At 61.1% G+C, this 24,171-nt stretch overlaps 1 protein-coding gene across 1 annotated transcript; it reads right to left on the bottom strand.

The window, feature by feature from the left end:
- Nucleotides 1-26: 26 nt before the first annotated feature.
- On the bottom strand, nt 27-23,953 carry QSOX2 (quiescin sulfhydryl oxidase 2). The gene is made up of 12 exons (XM_070378750.1): nt 23,584-23,953; nt 14,702-14,802; nt 13,240-13,288; nt 12,611-12,716; nt 12,386-12,476; nt 11,500-11,645; nt 10,180-10,314; nt 9,812-9,941; nt 7,499-7,621; nt 6,436-6,586; nt 3,123-3,311; nt 27-1,386 (listed from the first exon to the last, which is right to left on the bottom strand). The coding sequence occupies exons 1-12, from the start codon at nt 23,915-23,917 to the stop codon at nt 842-844; spliced, it is 2,100 nt and encodes a 699-aa protein (XP_070234851.1). The 5' UTR covers nt 23,918-23,953; the 3' UTR covers nt 27-841.
- Between the last annotated feature and the right edge of the window lie 218 nt (nt 23,954-24,171).

Raw genomic sequence — 24,171 nt, 5'->3', positions numbered from 1 at the left:
GTTTAGTTTACATTTTCAGAGGCAAATTTACTTCTAAGCTTTTTGGGTTTTAATAATGTGTTAAAACCATTCAATATTAGACAATTAAATCATCAAAGCCTGGGAGCCTGTGGTGAAACAGCTCCAGAAAATGAAGCTTGGCCAAGACCACAGTCTGCCCCGCCGCGGGCCACCATCTCCCTCCCACTGACAGCAGGGCTCTCGCGGGGACTTGTATGTGCCAGGGGATGACCGCACAGGATGAGGGTGCCTCCGGAGGCCCCAGAGAGCACCCCCTGCCACAGTGGGGCTCAGCGCTCTGGGTCCGCGTGGTGGACAGACTAGGACCGCCTTACAGCCTCGTGTCACCAGGCTGGCCAACAAAGACAGCGCCCCCGAAGGGCCCGCCTCCCCTCCACACCCCCACACTCGGGGCTTCCCTTCCCTGGTCCTGAGCGGCCTCGGCGCCCCAGAGACCACCAGCATCTGAGAGGCGCAAACGCAGGGAATCGCTGAGCCCGGCTCCACGGAGCCACAGAGGGCGGCGGGCGGTGGGCCCCGGCGGCGGGGGGAGGGTGTGGGCTTTTCTCCCCGACTCCCAGAGCGAGGCCCTGCAGTCAAGGAACTTGAGGTGAAAGCGGGTGCAAAGTCCTGTTCCGGGGCTTGGCCACGCACTTCCGTTTTCAGACCTGGAAGAGTGAAGTCTTTGCTCTAGGATCTGTAGGGGACACATCTGGGCCACGCAGGCGGGGAGCGGAAGGACCCCTCGAGGCGCCGCCAGGTCCGGAGTGTGGACAACGTCCCTGATCTGAAGAGCACAGCGGCAGCCCCGCTGGAGGCGGCTCCGCAGTCTCGCCACGTCCTACACGGAAGGATGGTGGTGCTTGACTTTCCACCGCTTGGAGCGCACGCGGAAGAAGAAGTACATGACCATGAGGAAGAGGGACGAGGCCACGTAGAGCACCACGCAGAGGCTCATGTCCAGGCTGGAGAAGCCCATGCCCAGGAAGGCCGCGGCTGCCTCGGCGCCCCGGCGGCCCTCGCCCCCCGCCCGGCTCCCGAGCAGCAGGTCCAGGCCTGGCTGCGACCTCTCCGACAGGCGAGCCCGGGGGGGCAGCAGGCTGGGCGGACGCAGGCTCTCGGCACCGTGGTCTGCGGGGGGCTGCTCCGGGGGAGCCTGGCTGCCCTCCTGCTTCTCGCCCGGGGCCGGGGCGCCTTCGCCGGGGCCCCCCAGGTCCGCGGAGTGCGTGTCCACGAGGTTGTCCCTGCCGTAGTGCTGCTTCAGGAAGAGCAGCACCTGGCCCTCGTTCCAGGTCCCCAGGCCCTTGATCTCCTCGTGGCAGGCTGGGCAGAGGTCTGGGCTGGGCCACGGCACCTTTGGGAATTTGGGGTCCTCACTCGGATGCCCTGGAGGAGGAGGAGGGCCGCGGTGAAGAGATCTTCCGGCCGCCTGTCCCGCACCCTTGGGGCCTTGCCCGCCTCCCCCTTCGCCCACCACCCTGTCCCTCCCACCCTACCCTGCACAGCCGCCCACTTCCCTGAAGCACTTGCAGCACAGGAAGTGTCCTCACGTGGGCACTGCCACTCCCCTAGCCAGACCCTGCCCCAAACACCCAGAAGGGGCTGGGCGAGTGCCCGGCTCAGCGCCCTTGACCTTGGCCCGTGCCGAGGTGCGGTCCTCCCTTCCCTAAGGTGCCCCATGGGTACAAAGACCTCCAAGAGGACCCTCTCCTACACCTTCCCTCTGGCTCACTCGCTCCCTTGTTCAGCACACACGCGGGCAGAGCACGGCCTGGGCCGTCAGCCGTTGTTTGGGGGCGAGACCTGGAGGCAGAGCCGGGCGGCCCCGCACGCACAGCTGCACTTATGAGCCTCCGGTTCCCTTTCACTCGCAATGCAGTGACGGCCCTGGACCCCGGGGCTCCCACAGGCCCAGGGGGCAGCAAGTATGGCCCCATGGACTCCCAGGATTCCCTGACCTGACCGGGCACGCCTTGCCACCCAGTCCTTCTGGACACACACGTCAAGGAGCCACTTCGTTAGTGGGGTGCTCAGGACAGGCTGCGCTGGGCAGCAGCCACAGGGCCATGAGGACCTCACGGCCCGGGCGCTCCCCTTTGGGGTCTGGAAACACCCCCCCCGAGACAGAGAGGGGCTGCTAGAGCGTGTTCCACAGAACCACACAGACCTCACCCCAGAGGCGGGACGGAGGGGCTGGGGGACACACGGAGTCACAGGAGCGACCCCATCCCAGGCCGCCTTCACACAGCACTGCACACGGCACACTGAGCCTGCTCAGGGCAGCTTGGCTGGGGCCTCGCCGACTGCGCCAGGGCTGAGCGCTGCCACGACGGGGTCACCACGAGGCCCCTGTGAGGGCGGGGGGCGGGGACAGCCGGGGCAGGAGGGCCCTGACGCCCTGGACGTGGAGCCGTCAGAACCAGGGCCATGGCGGACGGGCCTCCACCTACAGCCGTGGGCGAGGCACGACTCCCACGTGACCGGACCCGCAGCCCCTCAGCCCCACGTCCAGAAAAACCAATTTTCTTTAGTGCTTTAGTTGTAATATGTTTTTATAATACAGTGGATTAAATAAAAACCAACAGTTGAGTGGCATTTTCTATTCATCTCTATTAAGACTTATTTCTCGGCGGATTACGTTTAAGCCTAATTTTAATCTGCCAGTGATTTAGGAACAGTTTGAGTTACTTAACTCTGAGAAAATATGTGCGCCCCAGTTTTTCTTCAAACAAAACCACTCTGAGGAGTTTGGTCTAAGATCTGAGGGCAGATTTTAATGACACTAAAATCCCTTGTTGACAATGAACTGTATTCCCAGTCTCCCACCATTGCGTTTACTGGGGGCCTAGTGGGCTCCCCAGGGCAAGGGCACGTCCACGTCCACGTCCACACAGCTGGGAGCCCTGCAGCGCTAGAGCGTCTGGGAAGCCGGGGACAGGAGCTGGGGACAGGAGCTGGGGACGGGAGCTGGGGACGGCTGTGGCCTGCCAGCCGCTGGCAAGGTCACTAGGAGACTGACACCTGATCCCACAGACTGCCCGGCCGTGGCCCCACGGGCAGGCAGCCCCCGCCGCCCACACCAGGCCCCGCGCAGGCTGGGCCACCCAGTGGCTTCTGCTCACCTGCCAAGCGGCTGTTGACCAGGTTATGCTTCTTCCAAAGCCAGAGAATCGCTTGGTCCGGGGTTTTCACGGAATCTATTGATTCTTTAGCCATTTCCTCAAAATGCTCGCCGCATTCCTTACACCCGAAGAAGACGTGGACATACCTCCTGATGGTCTGCAGCACAGCCTGCGGGTCGTCCTCGAGACCTGTGGAGGGACCAAGGCACCCGACGGTGGCCAGCACCTCAGGGTCAGCAGAGCTGTCAGGGGAGCCGGGACGAGTGAGTGCCTGACGCGGGCCGCGGGCCAGCCCCCAGGGAGAAACCGGCTCCTTCCCAGGTGTCCATGGCCACCAGACGCTGCTGCTCACCCTCTTGACACTGCACCAAACGTGCACACCCCATGGGCAGGCGGCTGCCTGTGTCCAGCTGCTGGACCTGCTCCAAGGCCCGTGCTGGTCCCCAGGGAACAAGCCAGAAGCCTGGAGCGGCCACGTCCACCAGGACCCCCAGCCCCAAGACCAGCCCAGAGGCCAGGGTCTATGTCCCGTGTGCCATCCCTCCTGCCCTACAAGCAGCCCCCAAGGCTGGGCCTGCGCCGGGGCGACTACTCATTCAAAATCTCGTTTGTTTTGCTTTGAAATCCTTGCTAGATGCAAGCCCGAGTGTGGACACGGCCTCAGGAAGTGCCTCCAGGCGTGACTCCAGCCCCAGTCTTTGTGGCCAGTCTTTCCCGGATGGGTCAGCAGCGGCCGGGCTCCAGGCAGCGGGTCTCCAGGCAGCGGGCCAGTGTAGGCCTGCCCTCATTCAAACAGCCCGAGCCTCTCGGTGTGAGGAAACCCTCTTATCTACCAGCCGCACAGACAGCGTTCGCCCGTGTGTCAACAGACCCTAATGGGACCCGGTGCCTGCGTAAAGGCCCTGGGGATGGGGGCAGCCCATCTGAAGAAAACAACCCCACGACATCAGGGTGCAGCACGCACCGTGCTGAACGGACGAGCCCAAGGAGCCCCGGGCGGTGGCCGCAGGGCGGGACCAGAGTCCTGTCCAGACAACTAACGCGGGGGATTGAGTGCACACAAGAGACCGTGAGATTAAAACAGATTAGACGTCAGCATTAGAAGAAAGGCAGCAAAATAACGGGGGGTGGGGGGTGGGGGGGTGGGGAGATGCAGTTACGGAGACTGAATCGTCTTAACAGCAGGCCTTCAGGAGCCCTCTCTCCCCACGGCCGGCAGGAGCCGGGGAGCCAGCCTGCCGGGAGAGGCCCCAGGGGCATCAGCCTGGCAGGTCCTGTGCGTCCCTCAGAGAAGGCCCCAAGCAGCACGTGGCCACCGCCTGGCGCCGTGTTCCTGTGGGCAGCGGGGGCGCCCAGCGCGAGGCCACCCGCGCGGGCTGAGGACTCCCTGTGGCCGGGCTGCACTCCCAGCCGTGAGCCCTGGGCCGACATCTGCCGTGCCTGGTGGGTAATCCTCCCCGCCTCGTCCCCACCGAACCTCTGCACACTCGGGCCGCCCTAATCTTTAAAGTGGACAAGAACCATAAACCCTACCTGGGGCGGATTAGAGGCGCGGCAGGCTTTTTAGTCGATGGGGTTTAAGCGTGCAATAAGGAGAGGAAAAACCTTCCAAGACATAATCCGGGTCTCAGTCTGACCCAATTCTTTCGGCGGGAGACAGACTCCTCGGATATTGCTTCCATTTACACCGACCGAGGGGACGGATGCCCGAGGTCTCTCGGGCTGTGCGCCTGTCCCTGGCCGCCCACAGGCCATGGGCAGCGGCCCCGCGGTGTTTTTGCAGAGCGTCCTGGCTGCTGGCCTCCCTCTTGGTCACCACCTCCGTGTCCTCTGCGGAGCGTCCCCCGTCAGCACAAGGTCCGGGCAGCGGAGGCTCCAGGGCCCTGGCCAGCGCCCGCCCGCAGCACTAAGCCTCTGAGCTCACCTGCTGTTTGGAGCCCCAGGTTCCTCCTGAACACACCCAACACGTTCTTCTGTGTGATTCTCAAGAGAAGCCATGGTTTAAAGCACCTCCCCACCCCCAGCCCCGGGGCGTAGACGTCCAACGCCCCCTGGAAGTGAGGAGGGGCAGGGATGCCTTAAGAGGCCGTGGGCCCCCTTGCTGTGCCCGACAGGTGGGCCATGTCCCCCCAGCCCGGGCCGGGGGTGTCTGAACCACAGGCCGTGGCGGAAGTGACACCCAGGCCCTGAAGCCCCTCCTTGGCCCCCAGGGGAGCTGTACTGCCCGGGGCCCCAGCTTCCGAGTCTAGAGCACTCAGCTCCCACACGCTCAGCAGGCCCACAGGTGACCTGTCCCAAGATCTGAGGCCCAGAACCTGGAGCAAAAACCTGGTGCTGGGCTCAAGCCATAGCATTTGGGGTCTGTCTGTTACACAGCAAAGGGGAACTCTAAAATAATTTTACAATCTTACTGGAAAGAATATTGACCATGTGGATCCAAGGACTCCACTCTGACTCAATACAGATGTCAGTGATGATTAAAGAACGAAACCACAAGATAAGCAGACACCCCAAGGCTGCCAGGGCCCTGCGCCAACTGTGGCACACACACCACACGGTCCAGAGAGGATCCAGAGGCCCAGCACGCTGTTAGTGACCTGAGGGCGCAGCGCGGCCCCACCTCCTGCCGCCCTGTCTGAGTCACCCCTGCCCCTCGTGGGCCTGGGAGCTTCCTTCTAATGAAGCAACACGGCGGAGGTGACGGACAGGCCCCCAAGGGCTCCAGGACAGCCACTGCCCGTGGGCAGGCTGCACGGAGAGGGACAGCCGCCACCCACGCAGGGCGCGAGCCTGGGGAGGGCATCCAGCCCTCCATCATCCCCCGCCAGCCCTCAGAGGAGACCCCAGCCCTGGCTGGTACCCTGCCCTCAGGCTCTGGGGGACCTGAGACGGAAGACCCTGGCCAGGGCACACCAGAGCGCCTGCCCACAGACGCTGTGTGTACGAATTGTGCACTGCTCCAGGCGACCTGTTATAAATAAGACACCACACACCTCCCCAAACGGGTCTCACACTCCTTAAAGCAAAAAAAAAAAAAAAAAAAAAAGAGGCACCGACACCGAGAGGCGTTCCTGGCCAGCACACGCCCAGCCCCGAGACGCACGGCCCATGGGTCAGCCAGGCCCCAGCCTCCAGGGCAGATGGACGGGCCGCATGTGGGTGCCTCCCGCGCTGGGGCAGGGGCTGAGCAGGGCTCCTGAAAAGACACACGCCTCCGTCCTCCTCGGCACAGACCCGGGCACCCGAGGGCCCAGCACCCTCTGCAGGCAGCATGGTGCCCATGCAGGTGACCCAGGGCAGGGGGGCTGCTCACCTGTGCCATCCAGGGCCTTCGGGTGGGTCCCGGCTCCAACAGTCAGAGTGTGGAACAGTTTCCAGAGAGAACACGAGTAGCCCCTCAGCTCCGGTCGGCTTCCTTGACATCCAACCCACTTTATGTGATTAGTGAGAAATATCCCAGAAATCTGGGCAGAGAGGGGTGTGGAGAGAAGGAGAGATACTGAATTGTTAAAATTAACAATTGCTGGTGACTGTCCTGTCTCAGCTGCATGGTGGTTACACAGGGAGTATCTGTCTGAAAGCTTTATCAACTACGAGTACGGTTAAATCCAGGAACAAACCGGAGAAAAAAGTCTCTATTTTACTGACTTCTCAGAACCTGGAGCCATGGCCCACTGTTTCATCTTTGGGAGAAGGGAAGCATCCACCTGGGCCGTGATGAACCAGCAAGAGGAAGCATGCAGGACGCCCGCCATTGTTTCAGGTTAGAATTAGTTGTAATGAGATTTACAGAAGACTAATAATGATAATAAAGGAATTCAATTGTCAGACAATTTTCAGCCAGAACAAACAGGATCTTCACTTAACGAGCAGTGAGCTGATGGGCCTGAGCCTGTAACAGCCCATGAGTGCAGGCTGCAAACGGCCCCTCAGGTCCTGCAGGCGACACACAGGCCTGGCCCCGGGGCCATGCTCCTGCTCTCAGCCACCTTCCGGTCACTCGGCCTGGGGCCCGTGGAGGGGAGGCCAGGCCAGACACTGGCACCTGTCAGGCGGCCAGAGCAGACCCCAGGGAGCCCACACCCTGGGCCTGCGGCTGCAGCGGCCAGGCAGCTCAACCAGGGCATCCCTGCCGGACATGTTGTCTTTATTTACTCCTTTTCCAGGTGTGAGATCTAGATGAATTTACTAAAAATTGAAAGAGAAACCCTAGCGCTGCCTCCCTGCGGAAACCCCTCATCGTCTCAGTCAGCTGATCCAGACCCTGGCCTGGGGAGCAACGGGAGGTCGTCATGGAAACCAGGACTGCAGACCAGGGACACGGGGGCGGCGAGGGGCCCCCGGGCAGACTTCCCTCTGCAAAGGGGCCACCTCACCCGCATCTTGTTGTTGACCAGGTCAAGCACGGCATCGTAGGGGATCCTGTCCAGCGGAAGGCTGGCCAGCCACTCCTGCAGCATCTCCAGCAGCTTCCTGACCGGCGGTCGTCCGGGGAAGAGCTGGGCAGGAAGGACCATGCTCAGGGACTGTTCAGAGAGCACGCCCCACGGCAGGCATGGCCTCCCAGGGGCCGAGACCAGGCCTGCCCCGACCTGGCCTGCCACAACCTGACCCACCGGCTGCCCGAGAACCAGGTGGGAGTCTCTCCAGAACACAGACAAGGCGGCCTGGGGGCTGCACCTCCCTTCCTCCAGCCCCACCATTGCCCTCACACCTGACGACAGGCCCACGGCCACCCAGGACCTCATTCGTCACGCTGCCAAGGGCTCGGGGGGCCTCTCCGAAATCACTGCCGACTCGCTCAGTCCGCGTGCCTCAGCGTAACTTACACCCATCCGCTGCTCCCCTCACTCCCTGCCACCACCAGCAGCCCCCCACCCCCCACCGGCTCTGCCCTTGGACTGGAGAGGTACGCACACTCGAGGCTTCCGTGCAAACAAGTGCCACCCGCTGCTCAGCTGCACATGGACACTCAGGCCATGCTGGCGGCACCACGGCGCCAGGGAGGCCTCGAGCAAGGAGCCCGCAGCTGTCCTGTGAGGACCTTCGCTCAGATGCTGCCAATTACACGTGCAAATTAAGGGCCGACGCTGCCCTAACGACAGCGTTGGGACCAAAAATGCCCCGTCTTCAACTCTGCCAAGTCTGGGTTTTTCCTCCATCAGTTATAGAGCATCAGTATCAACTGACCAGCATTTCAAGTTTAAGTAAACTTCAGAAAGTTGTTAAGAATAAGCTATGCTAATCTTATAGGCCATGCGTGCCCTCCAGCCTGACACCAGAAAAGACGAGGACAAAGAACTCATGTGCAGAGCGAGACCCCCATCTTGACACGCTAATAGCTGGGCAGCCAGGGGGGCACTTTCTCAAAGGAACGAGAACGGCGCGAGAGCTCTGACCTCTGAGGTCATCGTGGGGGGAGAACCGTCTCGACAGTCTCCATTTATTCATTTGCAACACACCATGTAGCTTTCTATTCCCTTAAACATAAGTTCTAGCTCTTTACTTTTTTAAACGACCTTACTAAGTAAACTCTGACCAGCCAAATTATCGCTTAGGAGCTACTGTGTCAGCAGGGCTTCCCAGGTGGCGCCACTGCTAAAGAATCCACCTGCCAATGCAGGAGACGCAAGAGACACGAGTCTGATCCCTGGGTGGGGAAGATCCCCTGGAGGAGGAAATGGCAACCCACTCCAGTATCTTGCCTGGAGAATCCCGTGGGCAGAGGGCCCTGGCGGGCTGCGGTTCATGGGGTCGCAGAGCTGGATGCAACTGAGCGTGTGTGCATGCATGTGTTGGGCTGCACACTTGGCAACAGGAATCATTTCAAACTAAGTCTCCTTATCTCTCAGGCAATAATAAACAGTATCTCAGATCTTGTCAGATCACGTCAGAGGCTATAGAGAGTGGCCTCTGGAAGCAGATTCCTCCCGAGGCAGCGCAGGATCAAAGGTGACCAACAGGTGGGCGCGACCCAAGGGCCTGGGCTCTCTCTGAGGTCGGAGAGCAGAGGGCCACAGCAGGGCTGCCGGGCCAGCAGAACAGGGTGCAGATTCGCCCTAGGGGGCAGGGACACCCGACTGCCTGAACCTCTGCCCACAGACCGCGGGCCCGGACTCTTAGCTCGGGAGCTCAGAGTTCTCAGCAGGAAATGGATGCCGCCCGACAGCTCCTCACTTCTAGACCCGAGCAAGCACAAAGCCACCCCTGCCCCACCTACTACTAAAGGTGGGCATGCCAACCTGGCCCACCCCCAGGGCCCACCCAATGCACCGGCCACAGGCGTCTCCTCCCTGTAAAACCGCCACCCTCCATCTCCACCGACCCCCAGACACACAGGCCTCCCGCCCACACCCTGCTCCCCTCGTGCTCCCTTCTCATCCTGCTGCCTGCCGCCCACTCACATCTGGCCTGGCTTGGCCCCCTTCAGACCACACTGAGCCCTTTAGACCACCAAGCCCTTCAGACCACACCAAGCCCTTTACACCACTGAGCCCTTTAGAACACACCGAGCCACACTCCCGCACAATCCCCTCCTCTCTGCTCCACACGCCCCCACCCAGCGCTCGTCTCCAGCACCCTACACAGGGACTCCACCTGAGCAGGACTCTTGTCCCTGCCACGTGCGTCCCCAGGCACACCCGCTCCCTGTGGCCAGGGGCCCTGCCCCAAGTCAGACGCCCACGCACCTTGGCCAGGACAGTGATGAAGTCCTTGAGCGTCTTCAGCTCGGCACCGGCCAGGGACCTGTGTGCTGCGAGCTCCACTCTCAGGAGGTGGTGCAGCCCTGACTCCAGGTCGGCCGTGTACAGCTTTGACCTGGGAGCGAGCACTGCCAGGTCAGGGGAACCCACCCCTCTCTCTAGAAACCCCCCGTTCCTGAGCCCAACCCCACCCAGAGGGACGCCCCCAGGACACCCCACCAGCAGACAACAGGGAGAATCCCCAAGAGGCCAGCAGGCGGGCGGTGGGCTTCTGAACGAGCCACCCAGAGGAGCCCTGGGCCCGAACTCCTACCCACGGCCGCTCCCGCAGCTTCCTGTGGAAGAACACTCGCCTGTCAAAGTCCCTCCAGACCACGGCTTCCGAGCTCTCCTCTCTGCTGGGTCTCCCAGGAAGGGAACCTGGTTTCTTCCTCACTCCCGGCAGTGACCTCAGGTAAGAGGAGAAAAACGACCGGAGGGGCTTCCCACTGCAAGAGGGGGGGCAGGCGCAGGCTCAAGCCGGCTCCAGGGCCTGGCCCATCGGGAGGTGTCTCAGGGCAAGAGGATCAGAGCAGCCCCCTGCCCCTCGAGGGTGATGTGGTCCACTCAGACCAGTCATTCTCTGAGCATTTACTGCAGATATTTGAGGCAGGGGGCGGGCAGAATGGTGACAAAGCCCGGGCCTGAGGGAGCTGCCCCCAACCTGGGAACATAAGACAAATCCAGAAACAGCACCGACCTACAGGTGTGAAAGCACTAGGCTTCACTCCTGTTTGCTGGGGAGGTTAGGATGGCCCGGACAGTTGGTATGAGCACCTGCCAGGATCAGTTTTGTCCAAACCTGTGGTTTTTGACCTCAGACCCTCTGCCTGCAGGCTGCCAGCTCCACTCGGGGCGTCTGGGGTCCGGCAGCGAGGGGCTCCCAAGCACAGCGGTGCAACCCATCTGCTGTGGGACTCCACCCTCCCGAGGTGGCTCAGGGGTCACCCGAAGGGTCCAGAGCCTGTTTTCATTCCCAAAGGGAAGGTATAGCAGCTATCGCTAAAACCATCGTCTTTTCATTCTGAGGTTACAGAGACACTTTCAATGTAAAACAAGTGTTTTTCCTTGAAGTGAGATGGCAGTGTATTCAGGGGTGTATTCAGGGGAGGTCTGCTGAGCTGGGTGCCCAGCTCTGCGAGCCCCAGAGACCTCTTTGCTTAGCCTGAATTCCATTGTTTTTTAGAAAATACCAGACAGCCCAGGAACCACACGTGCCTGAGGCTCCTGGGTAGGGTGCCCTCAGTGCCCCAGTGAACGTCTTGGGGCAGGGGAGGCGCTGTCCACATGGTGACTCACCGAGAGCTCCGTGGACGCAGGTGGGGCTGGCCCTGGCCACTGGCTGTGGCTGGGGCCTGGCAGGCAGCTCAAGTTCCAGGAGGCACCCCTCTCACCCGTTATGCCCTCCCAGCCTCGACTCAACTCACTTCCTTTCCAGCTGAGCCTGTCTCACGGTGCACGGGCCCCACTGCAGAGGCCAGCGGCATCCTGCTGCTTCTGTGGGTCTCACAAGGCGACCGCCACGTGTGGGGCCAGAGCCGGTCCCCCCGCTTTCTATTCTGGAGACCAGGTGGTGAGTCCCCCCAGACCAGTGAGTGCCCACGCAGTGCGGGAGGGCAGCAGATGCTACTTACACGGTGACTGGTCCGTGCGACCCGTTCGGGTAGATCAGGTAGCAGGAGGGAAGGGAGGGCACGCCGAGCTTCTGCAGGAAGGCTGTGTCGGAACCCAGCGCCCGCCTCACCTCGATGCTCTCGTACGGAATCAGGTCCAAGATCACCTGGGCGATGAGACGGCACGTCACCTTCTTGGTGGGTGGTGGGGTCCGCAGGAAACGCCACGCTGACGAGCGTGCCTTCTTACAGAAACTAACAGCCTCTCAGCTCAGCTGCTCCCTAAGGCCGACCGCCACTGACACCCCTGTTGTGTTGCACGTTCAGGCCCCCGGGGCTGCAAGGGCAGGAAGAGCAGCAGCTGTGCAGACCCTGAGAGGGGTCAGAGCTGTGCTCCCCACACCCCCTCCAAAGCCCACCCCATCAGACGGGGCCGGTCACCCCCAGGCGAGTGGGGGCCACACCCCAGCCTCCCCTCCACCCACAGGGCTTGCTTTGGGAGGCTGACAGCACCCCTCCCAGTCAGCCAGCTGAAGGGCACTGGATTTGCCAAAGTTGGGAGTCCAGAATACAGCAGAGAGAGTCTGGACCATAACGCCTACTGGACAGAGGACACCCTCAGGGACGCTGTGTGTCCCGGGGACCACATCCGCCGTGAGCCCACCTGGCCCCCCAGGGGAGGTGGCGGCAGGCGGGAGTTGCTTCTGTCTCCTCTGGGAGGCAGCCCCCCACCCCGTCCCAACGGTCTTCTCTGTAAACGAGCCTTCTCTAGTGAGTCTGCTGAATAACACATGGGCAATTCCGAGAATTAATGAGTGCAGAACACACACTCCAAGAGCTGAGGCGGAAGTCGCTACTGTCACGGAGTCTGACCGCAGCGCCGACACGAGAGGGGCGCAGACAGTACCTCGCGTCCGACGTAGGAGCTGTCATCTTCCAACAGCACAGCCACGTACCGGTCACCTCGCTTGTCGATGAGTGAAAGGACGTCACTGGGCCTTTTAAGAAGACAGAGCCTTTTAGTGTCTTCAAGGCCATTGCATACCAGCGCCCACATCACTCAATGCACGTCTCTACTCTACAAAATTAAATTCAACTTGAAACGTGCTGCCTTTTCCACAGAAGCACACACCTGATGGGGTCCAAGGACGGGCAGGCGGGGGGCCGATTGCCGTCTGTGTGGTTCTGCAGGAAGTTGATCATGGTCCGCCTCACTGTCTGCAGTTCTCGGTCGGGCCCTGTGGGGAGGACCCCCGTCACAGGCAAGTCGGCCCTGCCGAGCGCCCACCCCATCCCAGGGCCCCCAGGGCGCAAGGCACACACGGTGGAGTCATGCGCAGACCACCTCACGGGACCAGCGTGGGAACTGCTGAGCTCCAGCGCCCCCGGCGTGGAGCCAGGCCACAGGCACATGTCCATCCACAGCAAGCTCAGAGGCAGGCCGAACGACCTCACCTGTGGGCTCCGGGGCGGGGGGCAGGGGGTCACTCACAAAAATTCACCGCGGTGCCCTTGTGACGCGTGCACTTTTCCAAACTTTTGTTTTCAAAAATGTGTACTTAAAAAAAATTTAACCACTGTATTTGCCAAAAGCAAACATTCTTGCTGAAACTGTGGCTGTTTAACCCTTCCGGGGAAGAAAGGACTGACAGCCTCAAGGCGAACCTGCCGAAGCGGGGGAGGGCAGGCCCGCCCAGCCCTCGGGGCGCTGTGAGGGACGCAGGAGTCTAGGAGAGTGAAGGACGACGTGTGTGTCCTTACCTTTAAAGTTTTCTCCAGTTGTGAAGTCCTTTGTAAACGCTTTAAAATACTGAGGGGAAAAAACCAACAAACACAAGTAAGGAGCAGCCTTGCCCGGCGCCTGTGTAACCGTCTCATCTTCAAGCAACAAGACGGCCATCATGGCTGAGAGCGTCACTCTCACTGCTCCAGGAACTTCACACTGACTGATGATGAAACCACGCTTCTACGGGCCTCTGTGCAAGGCAGTGTTTCTTCCAGACTCACGAGGGCTGCTCAGTACCAACCAGACCCGGGCACACAGGGGTTCTGCCCCGACAGGGCTGGGACCCCGACAGGACCCCCGCGGCCGGCACTGCCCCCACAGGCTCGTGGTGCGCCAGTGCACAGACTCCCGGGAGGACGACAGGCTCTGCGACAGGGGTCTTCCGGCAGAGGACAAGCATTGTACGTGAACATTAAAAACCTTCTTCACTGAAAGACTCAGTGAAGACAATGGAGAAAGTGACGGCTGGGGTGACAACACCCCCCTCTCACAGCTGGACAAAAGGGCATGATGAAGACACACGGGGCTTGTACACCAGCCCGGAGAACACAGGTGGGACAGCGGTAGATGGGCCAGGACCGAACAGAGGCCACGCCCTGGCCCCCATCAGCACTGCACGCCAGGGCTGGGCCCCAGCCACACCCAGCGTGTGGGGGTCCCAGCAGCATCCTGTTAGCTGAGGGGGGGCCCCCGAACACGCAGCACAGCACCCTGTGGGGAAAGCCGAGACACAACAGGCAAACCCAATAGGAAGGCGCTGAGCGGACCCAAGCCTGGACCCGCGCTCCAGGGGAGGGCGCCTTGGTGGGCAGGGCCCAGCCAGAGACGGACACACGAGGTCACCAGGTCAGCATGACGGGGAGAAGCAGCTGGCGCTGTGCACACAGGGCACGGGTTCAGGGCTGAGAGGAAGGGGGCCCCGAAGCTTCCCAGAGGCCACCTCCAAAGGCACGGCTTCCCTCCTCAGATGTGCTCCAGTGAGGCGAGGGACCACACACACAGGCACGTGCACACGCTCGTGCACGCACACACACACAGGCACACGTGTGCACGCACACACAGGCACACACACACACACACAGAGCTGGGTGCACTGCTCAGGTTCCAGTCGCCCCCTAGCGGGAGAGATGGGGACAGGCTTGTCTGCAGGGCGGCCACGGCTACTGGCACAGCTGGCAGGCACCAGACCCCCACCCCCGGGCAAGGCACCTGCGGGCCCCGCCTCACTTGGGCACGCGCTCTCAGGGCAGCGCCGGCCACTCCCGTGCCTGCAGGCCTCGCTGGGTGTGAGCAGGCAAGTGCACAGTCCCAGTGTGACCCTGCAATCCAACGGGGTGCAATGAGAGGTGACCCCTGCACACAGAAGCCCCTGAGCTGGGAGACGCCCTCCCCAAGCCCCCAGGCCATGCGAGCGGCTGGCGGAGGCGCGGCGCTCACCCGGAAGGTGGGGTAGAAGTGGATGTCGTAGGCGCGGCACACCTCCTGGTTCTTCTCCTCCGCACAGTCCAGGGCGGCGACGCGGATGGCAGCCGCCCAGTCTGAAAAGCAGGAGCGAGACTGTTAGAGGGGCCCCGTCCTGGCGAGGACCGGGGGAGCTGAGCCCTGGAGACCCCAAGCGCAGCTCACACGGGCGAGGGCAAGGACGGGGGGTCACCTTCAGTCGCCAGCTTCAGAGGAAGGGTCTCCCCAACACCCCCAGGTGAGGGTCTCTCTTTGGAAGACCTGCTCCCTTCTCCAGGACAGTAAGAGTCCCAAACCTTCGCTGGCTCATCGGCGGGCTTGGGGACAGCCTGCAGGGGAAGCAGGAGGGCTGGCGGTCGGGCGCACATAGGGCAGCAGAGCAGTGCCCGAGCAGGACGAGCCCAAGGGGACGGGCCGGGCCGAGCTCCGCTCACCGCGTCCTGCAGTCAGGTGACTTCTGAGGGGGAACCTGTGACTGTCCGTCCCTGAGCTGTGGTGAGTTCTGACAGACACCACCAGTCTAAAGCACTCACTTTGCTACAAGTCATGGCAAATGAGTTTTCTCTGAGTGCTGCTTAAGACTAAGACTTCAGAGTTACAGTAAAGACAGGCCAGGAAGGAGAGAGGCCAGCCTAAGTACTACACGGACACCAAGGCTTGTATACATCGGCAACTCATGATTGCTTTTGTTCCATCTAATGTTACACTTATGCTTACAAATACGTGCCTTCTTCCTCTGCAACTGTAAAAAGTATGTACTGATATTAACATAAAGCAAAAGATCAAGTGAAAAACACACAAGACACACAGCTCCACCTTTCACGACCGATGACAGAACAGTGCTCCACTTAAGTGGCCACAGTGAAGCTGGCTCATCCTGAAGGCGTTTGAAAGGATGGAAGAAATCACAGAGCCCTCCTGAACCACAGGTCACGTCTTTCTGGAATCTCAAATTACAAGGAACTAAGGAAGAACAGTCAACGCTCTCGTCCCATCGGTGAGGCCGGAGCGCAGACGCGGGCAGGACGCACGGCCTCGGGTCGCTGCGCCCCACCCAGCGGCCGACTGTGAGCAGGGAGCCCCGTCCTCTCCACTCGGCGCCTGTCCATCCCGCCAGAGCGTCTCACTTCTGCAACCTCCTCCCAGCTCACAAACACAGGGAATCAAGGCTTACTGAGAATTTCCATGACAAGCTTTTGCTCCATCTTTAAAAAAAAAAAAAAGGCTGTTCCAGGACGAGAGAGAGAGGAGACAGAACACGGCCCCAGGAGCTGACACCACGCACACGCGGAGCCGGGCCCAGGCAGAGAGAGACGGGAGACACTCAGAGCCGCTCACGACGGTGCCGCTTTCTCGTGGGACTTGGCCCCACGTTCTTGTTTTTCAGGCTTTTCTCAATAAGCATGCGCTACTTACGAAATGTAGAACACGGAGCCTCAGGGTGCTTGTGGGGAGCGTGTGCTCCACGTCTGTGCACCATGGGGCCCGCGGCCTGCTCTGCCTGTGCCTCCCTGGACTCCGGGGCAGAAGGCCACAGAGCGCCCATCGGGGCTGCCAGGCGCACTGGCTGCCAGGCAGAGGAGGCCCCAGGCCCGGGCGCGGCCCTCCTGACTCCAGAGGGCACTGGCTTCACCCGGGCTCTGGTTCAACAGCCCCCGACCGCGAAGGAGCACTGCAGGCTCCAGGGGCTCGCCCTGCCATCCCGGGCTCGGCCTGCAGGCCTGCGCGGGGGTGAACACGACCTGCAAACCGCCCCCGGGGGCCTGGCCCCCACCCCAGCCCCCCAGCCGGAGTCCCCCCACGACGTGCGCCGCTCTAGCACAGGACAGACCCCTCGGGCGGACACTCCACTGGCCTGGGCTCAGCCGCCTTCCTCTTCAGGGTCACGAGGCCACCCCAGCCAGGCGCCCCTCCTGAAATGCAACCGACCCCCAGGCCCAGCCCTCCTCCCGGGGTGAGGAGGGGAGGGACAGCCTGGCTTCGGGAACCGCCGGGTCCTGGCCACAGATGCCCTGGGCAGAGCAGCAGAAATGGGTGACGCTTGGTACCAGCTTTGCTTTTCCAGCCTCCCAAACTCCTTCAAGTATCCCAGGCACCCAGTAGGTGGGCCCTGCCCTTAAAAATAGGGTACACCTGCCAGTGGCTTCAAAAAGAAAGGCCTTGGCTTTCCCCAGGTTTTTAACCACCTGCTTATTCCCAGGGTAACAGTGAAAAGTTGAGGTGTCCCCTGAAATAGCAGCAGGGCCCCAGCATCAGTCCGACTGCGCTGAAACGCTCTGTGTTTAAGAAAAACTTACGCTGGACTGATCTTTCCTGGGACATCTCTAGTAAATGAAACACTTCGTAAATTTACAAGTGTGAGGGTTCCCTGCACCGAGTCCTTCCTAAGTCAGCATCAGGGTGTAATTTTCAAAAAGCCAAGAGCATGACTCATCACTGCAGAAGGAGGAGTCACACACGCCTTTGACCTGCTTACTGATGGACCCGGCTGGGGTGAGAGAGGACCGAGCCCACGGCCAGCAGGACTAGCCCTCCAGGACAGAGCTGGCCGACGTTGGAGGGCAAGAAGCCCTCGGGTTCCCTTTCCTGCTGCACAGAAGCGCTCTGAGTCGCTCCCCAGTGAGGTCTGTGAGTTCACTGCAGCCTGGGTCTGAGCCCTTAACTAATGGTCATGAAGCGAAAGTCAACATAGGCACAGCCCTGGGGACTCAGCTTGGGGAGCCTGGGGAGCAGGCCCGTGTGGTACTGAGAGGACACGAGCCCCACCTCGGCTCAAGTTTCAAATGTGTCCTAACAGGAGAATGAGAAGAAAACGAGCCCCCGGGCGGTGACCGGCCAGGGGCAGTCACGGCAGTGCCCTGGAAGGCAGCACGACTGTGAGGTTAGGGCCGGCTGCCGCGTCCCCGGAGCCCAGACGGCTCGGGGTCAACCTGGCCCGGTCATCGGCCCCAGGGCGCAAGCCAGCCGGAGGGCTGTCCCTCCTGCTCACAAGCTGACACCAGCTTCTCAACGGCCGACGGTCCCGGAAAGCCAGCGCCCCCACACCCCTCAGAGCCCGCCCGCCCCACCGAAGCGAGACGGGGTGCTTCCCGTCCCCACAAGCACCCCCACTGGCCAGCGAGTCTCTGGGCCTCAGTCCTGCAGGGAGCAGCCGGGGACACTCCACGGAGAGACCAGGCCAAGGGGCCTCTGCTGGAAGCCACTCCTGCAGCTCGTGTGGCCGTCGGGGCTGGGCCCTCTGGACACGGCACCTGCTGGCCCTCCACGTGGCGGGCCCCTCGCCCAGCGGCCCTGCCGGGCGCCAACCCCAGCGTCCCACTCACCTTCCTAGGACCTGCCCCCACGTCCAGCTGTTCACACCGCTGGCACTCCTGCGCCTTGTCTGTCCTCCCCTCTGAAGGACGGGGTCCACGCGGACAGGGAACGCACGCAGAGAGTGTTCTGAGACGCACACAGGTCACCACAAGCTGGCGGGGACAGGACAGCTCCTGCTGGGCCAAGGACTCTGGGGTCCGCACGTGTGCACCCCATCCAGGCGGCGGCCCGGGGCAGGGCCAGGTGCCCGGCCTGCTGACGCCTCACGTGGTCCTTGACCACCTTTGAAAGAGGCCGCCTGTGCAGCGCAGGAAGGAGGCAGATGAGGGAGATTTCAGTGACGGGGGCACCAACAGCCACCACAGGCATCCCGGCAGATGGGCGGCTTTCACAGCAGCACAAAAGGGAGCCGGTCTGTTTTATCAGGGAGAATGCAAACCGTTTCAAAGGGTGAGCTTCAGGGTCTGCGCTCATTCAGCTGGTGCCCTCCCCTCCTCCTGCCTCTCCCACCTGTCGGGACTCCACACACAAAGGAGGGAAGCGCCCTCAACTGAATGCAAATCGCCTGCTTTCAGGACTAGGCCCGCGCCAGCCACCCCCAGCTGCCAGCCGGGCTCGGGGCCTCCACAGGGAGCAGCGGTGAGCTCCGGGCCACTCCTCACTTCCGCTCACAAGCCCATCTATTTTTAACTAAGCATGTCTACACAGAGAACTACAATTTACAATTTATCTCAAGTTTCCTTGTCAAGTAACTATATTATTTATCCTCACAGGATTAAACTTCCCACCATTACTTGGCAAGTTCTAATAGAACGTCTATACAAGTCACACTTATGGTAAAGCATCCATCACTTGAAGAAAACGGTTACAGTTCAGATTAATTAACCCCTCGGGTTTCAGAGAACCCCGCCCCTCGCTTCCTTGCGGCCTCCTGGTCCTCTCACCCTTGGGAGGGAGGGCCGGCCATCAGGGTGAGGCGGCCACGCTGGCTCCCACGCTGGCGCCGCTGGAGGGCGCTCTGGCCCCCGTGAGGCCCCTCCAGGCAGAGCAAAGGGCCTTTCAGGCAAGCTCCAAGTTCAGGATGCACAGGCCCGGGCAGAGAGGAAGCCTCGTGCTAAGGAGCGCGCCTTCTCCACCAGCCCCCAGAGCAGCCTGGAGTCACGCTCTGCGTCAGCCTCCGGGGGCAGAGGGCCGCGACTGTCTCAGGGCTGTCTCATCCCTGTGCTTGCACGCAGGTGTGTTTGCACGCAGGTGTGCTTAAGCTAGCACTGTCTGTGGTCCCGCAGGCCTTGCGGCACGCACACTGTGCACAGCACACGTGGGAGTGCTGGCCGGCTCTGTGGGCTGGGGCGGGGGCGCGCAGCACAGGCCGCGGGTGGGAACCACCCTGAGATCAGGGTCCCCCGGCCGCCCGTGAAGCCAGCAACATTCGCCAGCAGGGCTCCTCTGCTCAGTGTCCCAAGGGGCACACGGCGGCGCTGTCCCTCTGGGTCCGGCTGCAGTGAAGCCTGGGTCTCACAGACAAATCTCAGTGCGGCAGAGCCCCCGTGGGGGGACATGCCCCCGCCCACCTGCCTCTCCAGGGTCCAGGTGGGGTCCTGCTCCATCAGCACCCTGCCCCCTTCAGCCCCCCGGCTTCTCCCAGAGGACAGGGAGCGGCTGTGGGGACCATCAGCTGGTGTAGTTCACGTGCATGAAGCCTGCAGCCATGCGAATGAGGAGACTAGCTGGTGACTGAGGTGGGTGTGAGGCAAGCGGGGGCCTGGCCAGCCCTGGATGCACCAGGCACGTGCCGCGGGGCCCTGGCACCCACGGCCTGCCACTCGACGGCGTGGCCACATGGGTGTTGTGCGGTGGTGCTGCCTGCCAGGTCCTGCTTTCGTCTGAGTCTCTCATCAAGAATTCTGGGGGTGGGCTTCTCTGGTGCCTCAGTGGTAAAGAATGTGCCTGCTTGGAGACATGGGTTTGACCCCTGATCCAGGAAGATCTCACAGGCCATGGAGCAACTCAGCCTGTGCACAACTACTGAGCCTGCGCTCGAGGGCCAGTGCTCTGCAACGAGAGAAGCCGCTGCAGTCAGGAGCCCGAGCACTGCGACCAGAGAGAAGCCTGCACAGCAACAAAGACGCAGGGTAGCCAGAAATAAACAAACAAAATTACATTAAAAAAAGAACGATCTTGTATAAAAAAAAACCATTCTGGGGCCAATGACAGAACACCTTCCCCTGTGCCCCCCAAGACGGAGCGGAGGAGACACGGGAGACAGACGCCCAGGACCCGGCAGCCCCGACGGGCGCTTCGGGCCTTGAGGAAGTCTCCGTGGCTGTCTTGAAGGCGTCTCCAGGTGGCAGCTGCCCACCCCCACCAGGTGTCTCAGTTCTCAGCTCAAAAGGAGGTGGCGCAGAGACTGCGCTAACATCACAGCTCCAGGCAAGAGGATTTTCAGGGGCACAGCAGGGTTTGTTTTGTGAAGGACTCAGAAGTGACAGGCCTAAGCCAGATCTACACAAACGCTGGAAGGACGTTTGGCTGCACCCACAGCACCTCTTTTGTTTGTTAAGCCACCTTCATAGAAGGAAAAACAATTATTTTCAAAATCTTAAAAATGTCAGCAAAGAGCTCAAGTTCAATCCAAATCTTTTAGGAAAACAAAGGTGCCCCGACGCTGTGTACAGAGAGGGCCCGCCAAGGGGAGGAGCCCTGGCCCCCTGCAGACCCCTGCCCACTCTGAGCAAGTGGAGGAGGCCACTCAGGAGGCGCTGGGGCGGGGAGCAGCAGGCGCTCCTCCAGCTCAGTGACCAGCCCCAGCCAGCAACCTCAAGTCAGGGAGCCGGGGCTGTACTGTAAGCAGCCACCTTCTAGAAGCCATGCTGCTGTCGAGAGTGGCAGTGGAGGGTACAGTAGCTGAGTGGGCTGGACAGGGCATTTCAAGAGGGGAGGGAAGAGGCATCTGACGGGAAGAGGCATCTGACGGGCCCAGGCCAAGGTCTGCGTGCCCCAGGGGCTCACTGAACCCCCTGTTCACAAAAGGCTGACTGGGCCTGAAGCCGTGAGAGTGGAGCAATGACTGCGCGCAGACTGGACTGTGTGGGCGCTGGGCACCCCCGCCCCTGCGGGAGGGCCCCTGGCAGAAGCAAGGCGCTGGGCGGAGGGGCTGCACTAGCCTCCTCATCGAGGGTGTGGGCAGTTCTTCTCAACACGCTCCTCAGGGACTTCACAGAGACGAGGCACGGGAAGGACCCTGGGTCAGTCAGGCGGGAGCCCAGGATCCGAGTAGCAGGTTCCTCTAGTGGAGCGTTCTTATGTGCAGACAGCCATGGCGGGGGGTGGGGGGTGGGGTCCCTGCACCGCCTCGAGCCTCAGGCCCTCTCCTGCAGGTGCCTGGCGTGGTCAGTGGCCCCAAGACAGGGATCCTCCACCTCTGGGGCTTACGCTGACAGGCCAGGCCTCACGCCCAGAGCTTCTGCTTCCGCCTGCCCAGCCTGGGCCCACAAGGTCTCCAGGTTAGCTCTCTCTGGGGACCTGACGTGGACACTGCCCAGTGCCCAGGCTCTGCCTCCAGTCAGAGCTCGTGCTCAGGGAGCCCCCGGCAGTCCAGCTCTCAGGACCCCCGTCCTCCCCCCCGTCTTTGGAGCCACAGCTGTTTTTCACTCTCAGTCACATCTCCTTTGTCTCAGGCCTGCTCTTCCTGCCTTCACTTGCAGAACGCCCAACTTGGCATGCGTGCTAAGTTGCTTCAGTCATGTCTGACTCTGCGACCCTAGGAACCATTGCCCTCCAGGCTCCTCTGTCCAAGGGATTCTCCAGGCAAGAATACTGGACTGGGCTGTCATGCCCTCTTCCAGGGGATCTTCCCCACCCAGGGACTGAGCGTTTCTTACACCTCCTGCACTGGCAGGCAGGTTCTTTACCACGAGTGCCACCTGGGAAACCCCCAACTCTCTTAAGATAATCTTCTTTAGCCAACAGTTAGGCTAATCACATCACTAGGTAATAGATTTTACTACCAGATTGGCCAAAAAGTGTGTCTGGGAACATACAGAGAAACCTGAATGAACTTTTTCAGCAACCAATAGTTTCTGTTTCAAAAATAACTTCCCTTCTGAGTTGCAGGGACAATGCCCAAGGCTCCTCACATGCTGGCTGAACCATGCAATGGTTTGCAATATTCAAATCCTACTGACAACTTCTGTATTTCACACACTAAGCTGAAAAAAATCAAAATGTGCAAAACAAGTGATGACAGCATCTTGCCAGAGCGACGAGCGTGAAAATTGCCGTATCTGTTGCTGCCTCCCAATGACAAAAGAAAACTGCCAAGTCCTCTTATTATTAAAAGTACTTGCCTGATGGCACAGCAAAGGCTTAAAGGACACCTATTATGGAGCAGACCGTCCATTTCACGAAGTCTCTGACTTCAGTTCTGACCAGCGGCGAAGGCTCAAGAAAACACTAGATCGAAGAACAGACGCTTTACAATCAAGAAGTCCCAATACCTTGAGGCAAGAGAAGCCGCTAAAGATAATCACAATCACATACAAAAGCCCGATTTAGACTTTTTTTTTTTAAGTTTCCTTACGAATCTGTCTAGATATGAGAAAATCCCAACAGGGTTGGCTGTAAAACTGCAGTTCAGGAAAAGAGCCCATTTGTTACTCTCTTGCCCTCTGAAATATATAATTAGAGGTCAGCTCAGCCTCAGCAAAGTCCTGCCAAACCCTGCTCTTGTTGGGGACAGGCCCCCACTTCAGAGCAATTCGTGTTCTCTTCTGAAGCGCTGCCAGCTTGTAGGAAGACTGCTGCAAAACCCTTAAACGGCTACAACTGTGCAATGTACAGCACGCCAAGAACTTAGTGGCTGATTAGCAATTCGCACCGGGATGAGAAAGTGCCAAGCATCAATAAAGTGTGGGAACGTGACCAGAAGTCTGGTGGGTGTCAGATTGGTCCAAGGCTGCGTGACCACGCACAAGGAACCAACCAATGAAATGCGGGAAGGTCTTTTTCTGCTTCCACAGAGAAGTCTCCAGCACAGCTGGACCTCTTTGAGTAGCCACCATATATGCTCAGCTCTCCAAACCAAAGGAGAATGAAGAACGACCTACAGGGAAAGCAGCCCGGGACAGGAACGGGAGCCTCAAAGAACCGGGATTCCAGGCAGCCGGGTGGAGTTACTGAGGACGAGATGAACGTCAGGACACAGCTAGGATAAAGACCTGGGGCGGAGGTGGTTGCTGAAGCTTTCAGAGACTCAACAAGAGGGTCTGGAGGGCTGGACAAACGAGGAAGGCCTCTGTGTCCCCAGCTGAGTGAGGGCGGTGGCGGGAGAGGGGTTCCTGTCATCCTGACTTGACAGCCAACTTCCCATATCTCCACTGGGGCGGGGGGCGTCATACGAGGGATGAACCCAGGGTGCAGGCCAGCGGCCGCCGAGGCGGAGCACCTCCAGAGGGCCAGGGGATAGGAACCTGAGGAGAGAATCCGGGGGTCGTAGGCGGCAGGCCAGAGACCGGGGTCGGGCCCCCGCGCCAGGCGCGCCTCACCTCTCACGTCTGCGGCCAGGGCCCGCCAGGTGGGCGCGTAGCCGATGCAGTGGCCGCACCACGAGGAGTAGAACTGCACGAGCCACGCGGCCGAGCTGTTGGCGGTGGCCCCGCGCACGCTGCCGCTGTCCAGCACCCACACGGCGTCCTCGCCCGCGCGGTACAGCCGCGCCGCGCCGCCCGCGCCCGGCCCTGCCGCCGCCGCCAGCAGCACGAGCAGCGGGGGCAGCCTCGCGGGCCGCCCCGAGGGCGGGCGCCGGGTTCGGGCCGCCGCCGCCGCCGCCGGAGCTCCCGGGCTGCGCGCTGCCGACGCCGCCGTCCTGGCCGCCGCCATGTTGGGAGTGCCGCGCCGCGCCTGACCTTTCACCCTGGCAACCGCCGTCACGAGCGCCGCGCGCGCCGGGCCCCGCCTCCAGCGCCCCGCCCCGCCCCCATCCCTGGCGGCCGGGTCCCGCCCCCGCGCGTCTCGGCCCCGCCTTCCAGGCGCCCCTCGGCCTCGGACCCCAAGCTCCAGGCTCTGCCCCGCCCCGCCATGGCCATGCCCTCGACCCCGCCCATCGAGGCCAGGCTCCGCCCATTCACGTCCGC

The sequence above is a fragment of the Bos mutus genome, chromosome 11 (assembly GCF_027580195.1).
Source record: "Bos mutus isolate GX-2022 chromosome 11, NWIPB_WYAK_1.1, whole genome shotgun sequence".
Lineage (NCBI taxonomy): Eukaryota > Metazoa > Chordata > Mammalia > Artiodactyla > Bovidae > Bos > Bos mutus.
This window is presented reverse-complemented; position numbering and strand designations above follow the sequence as displayed.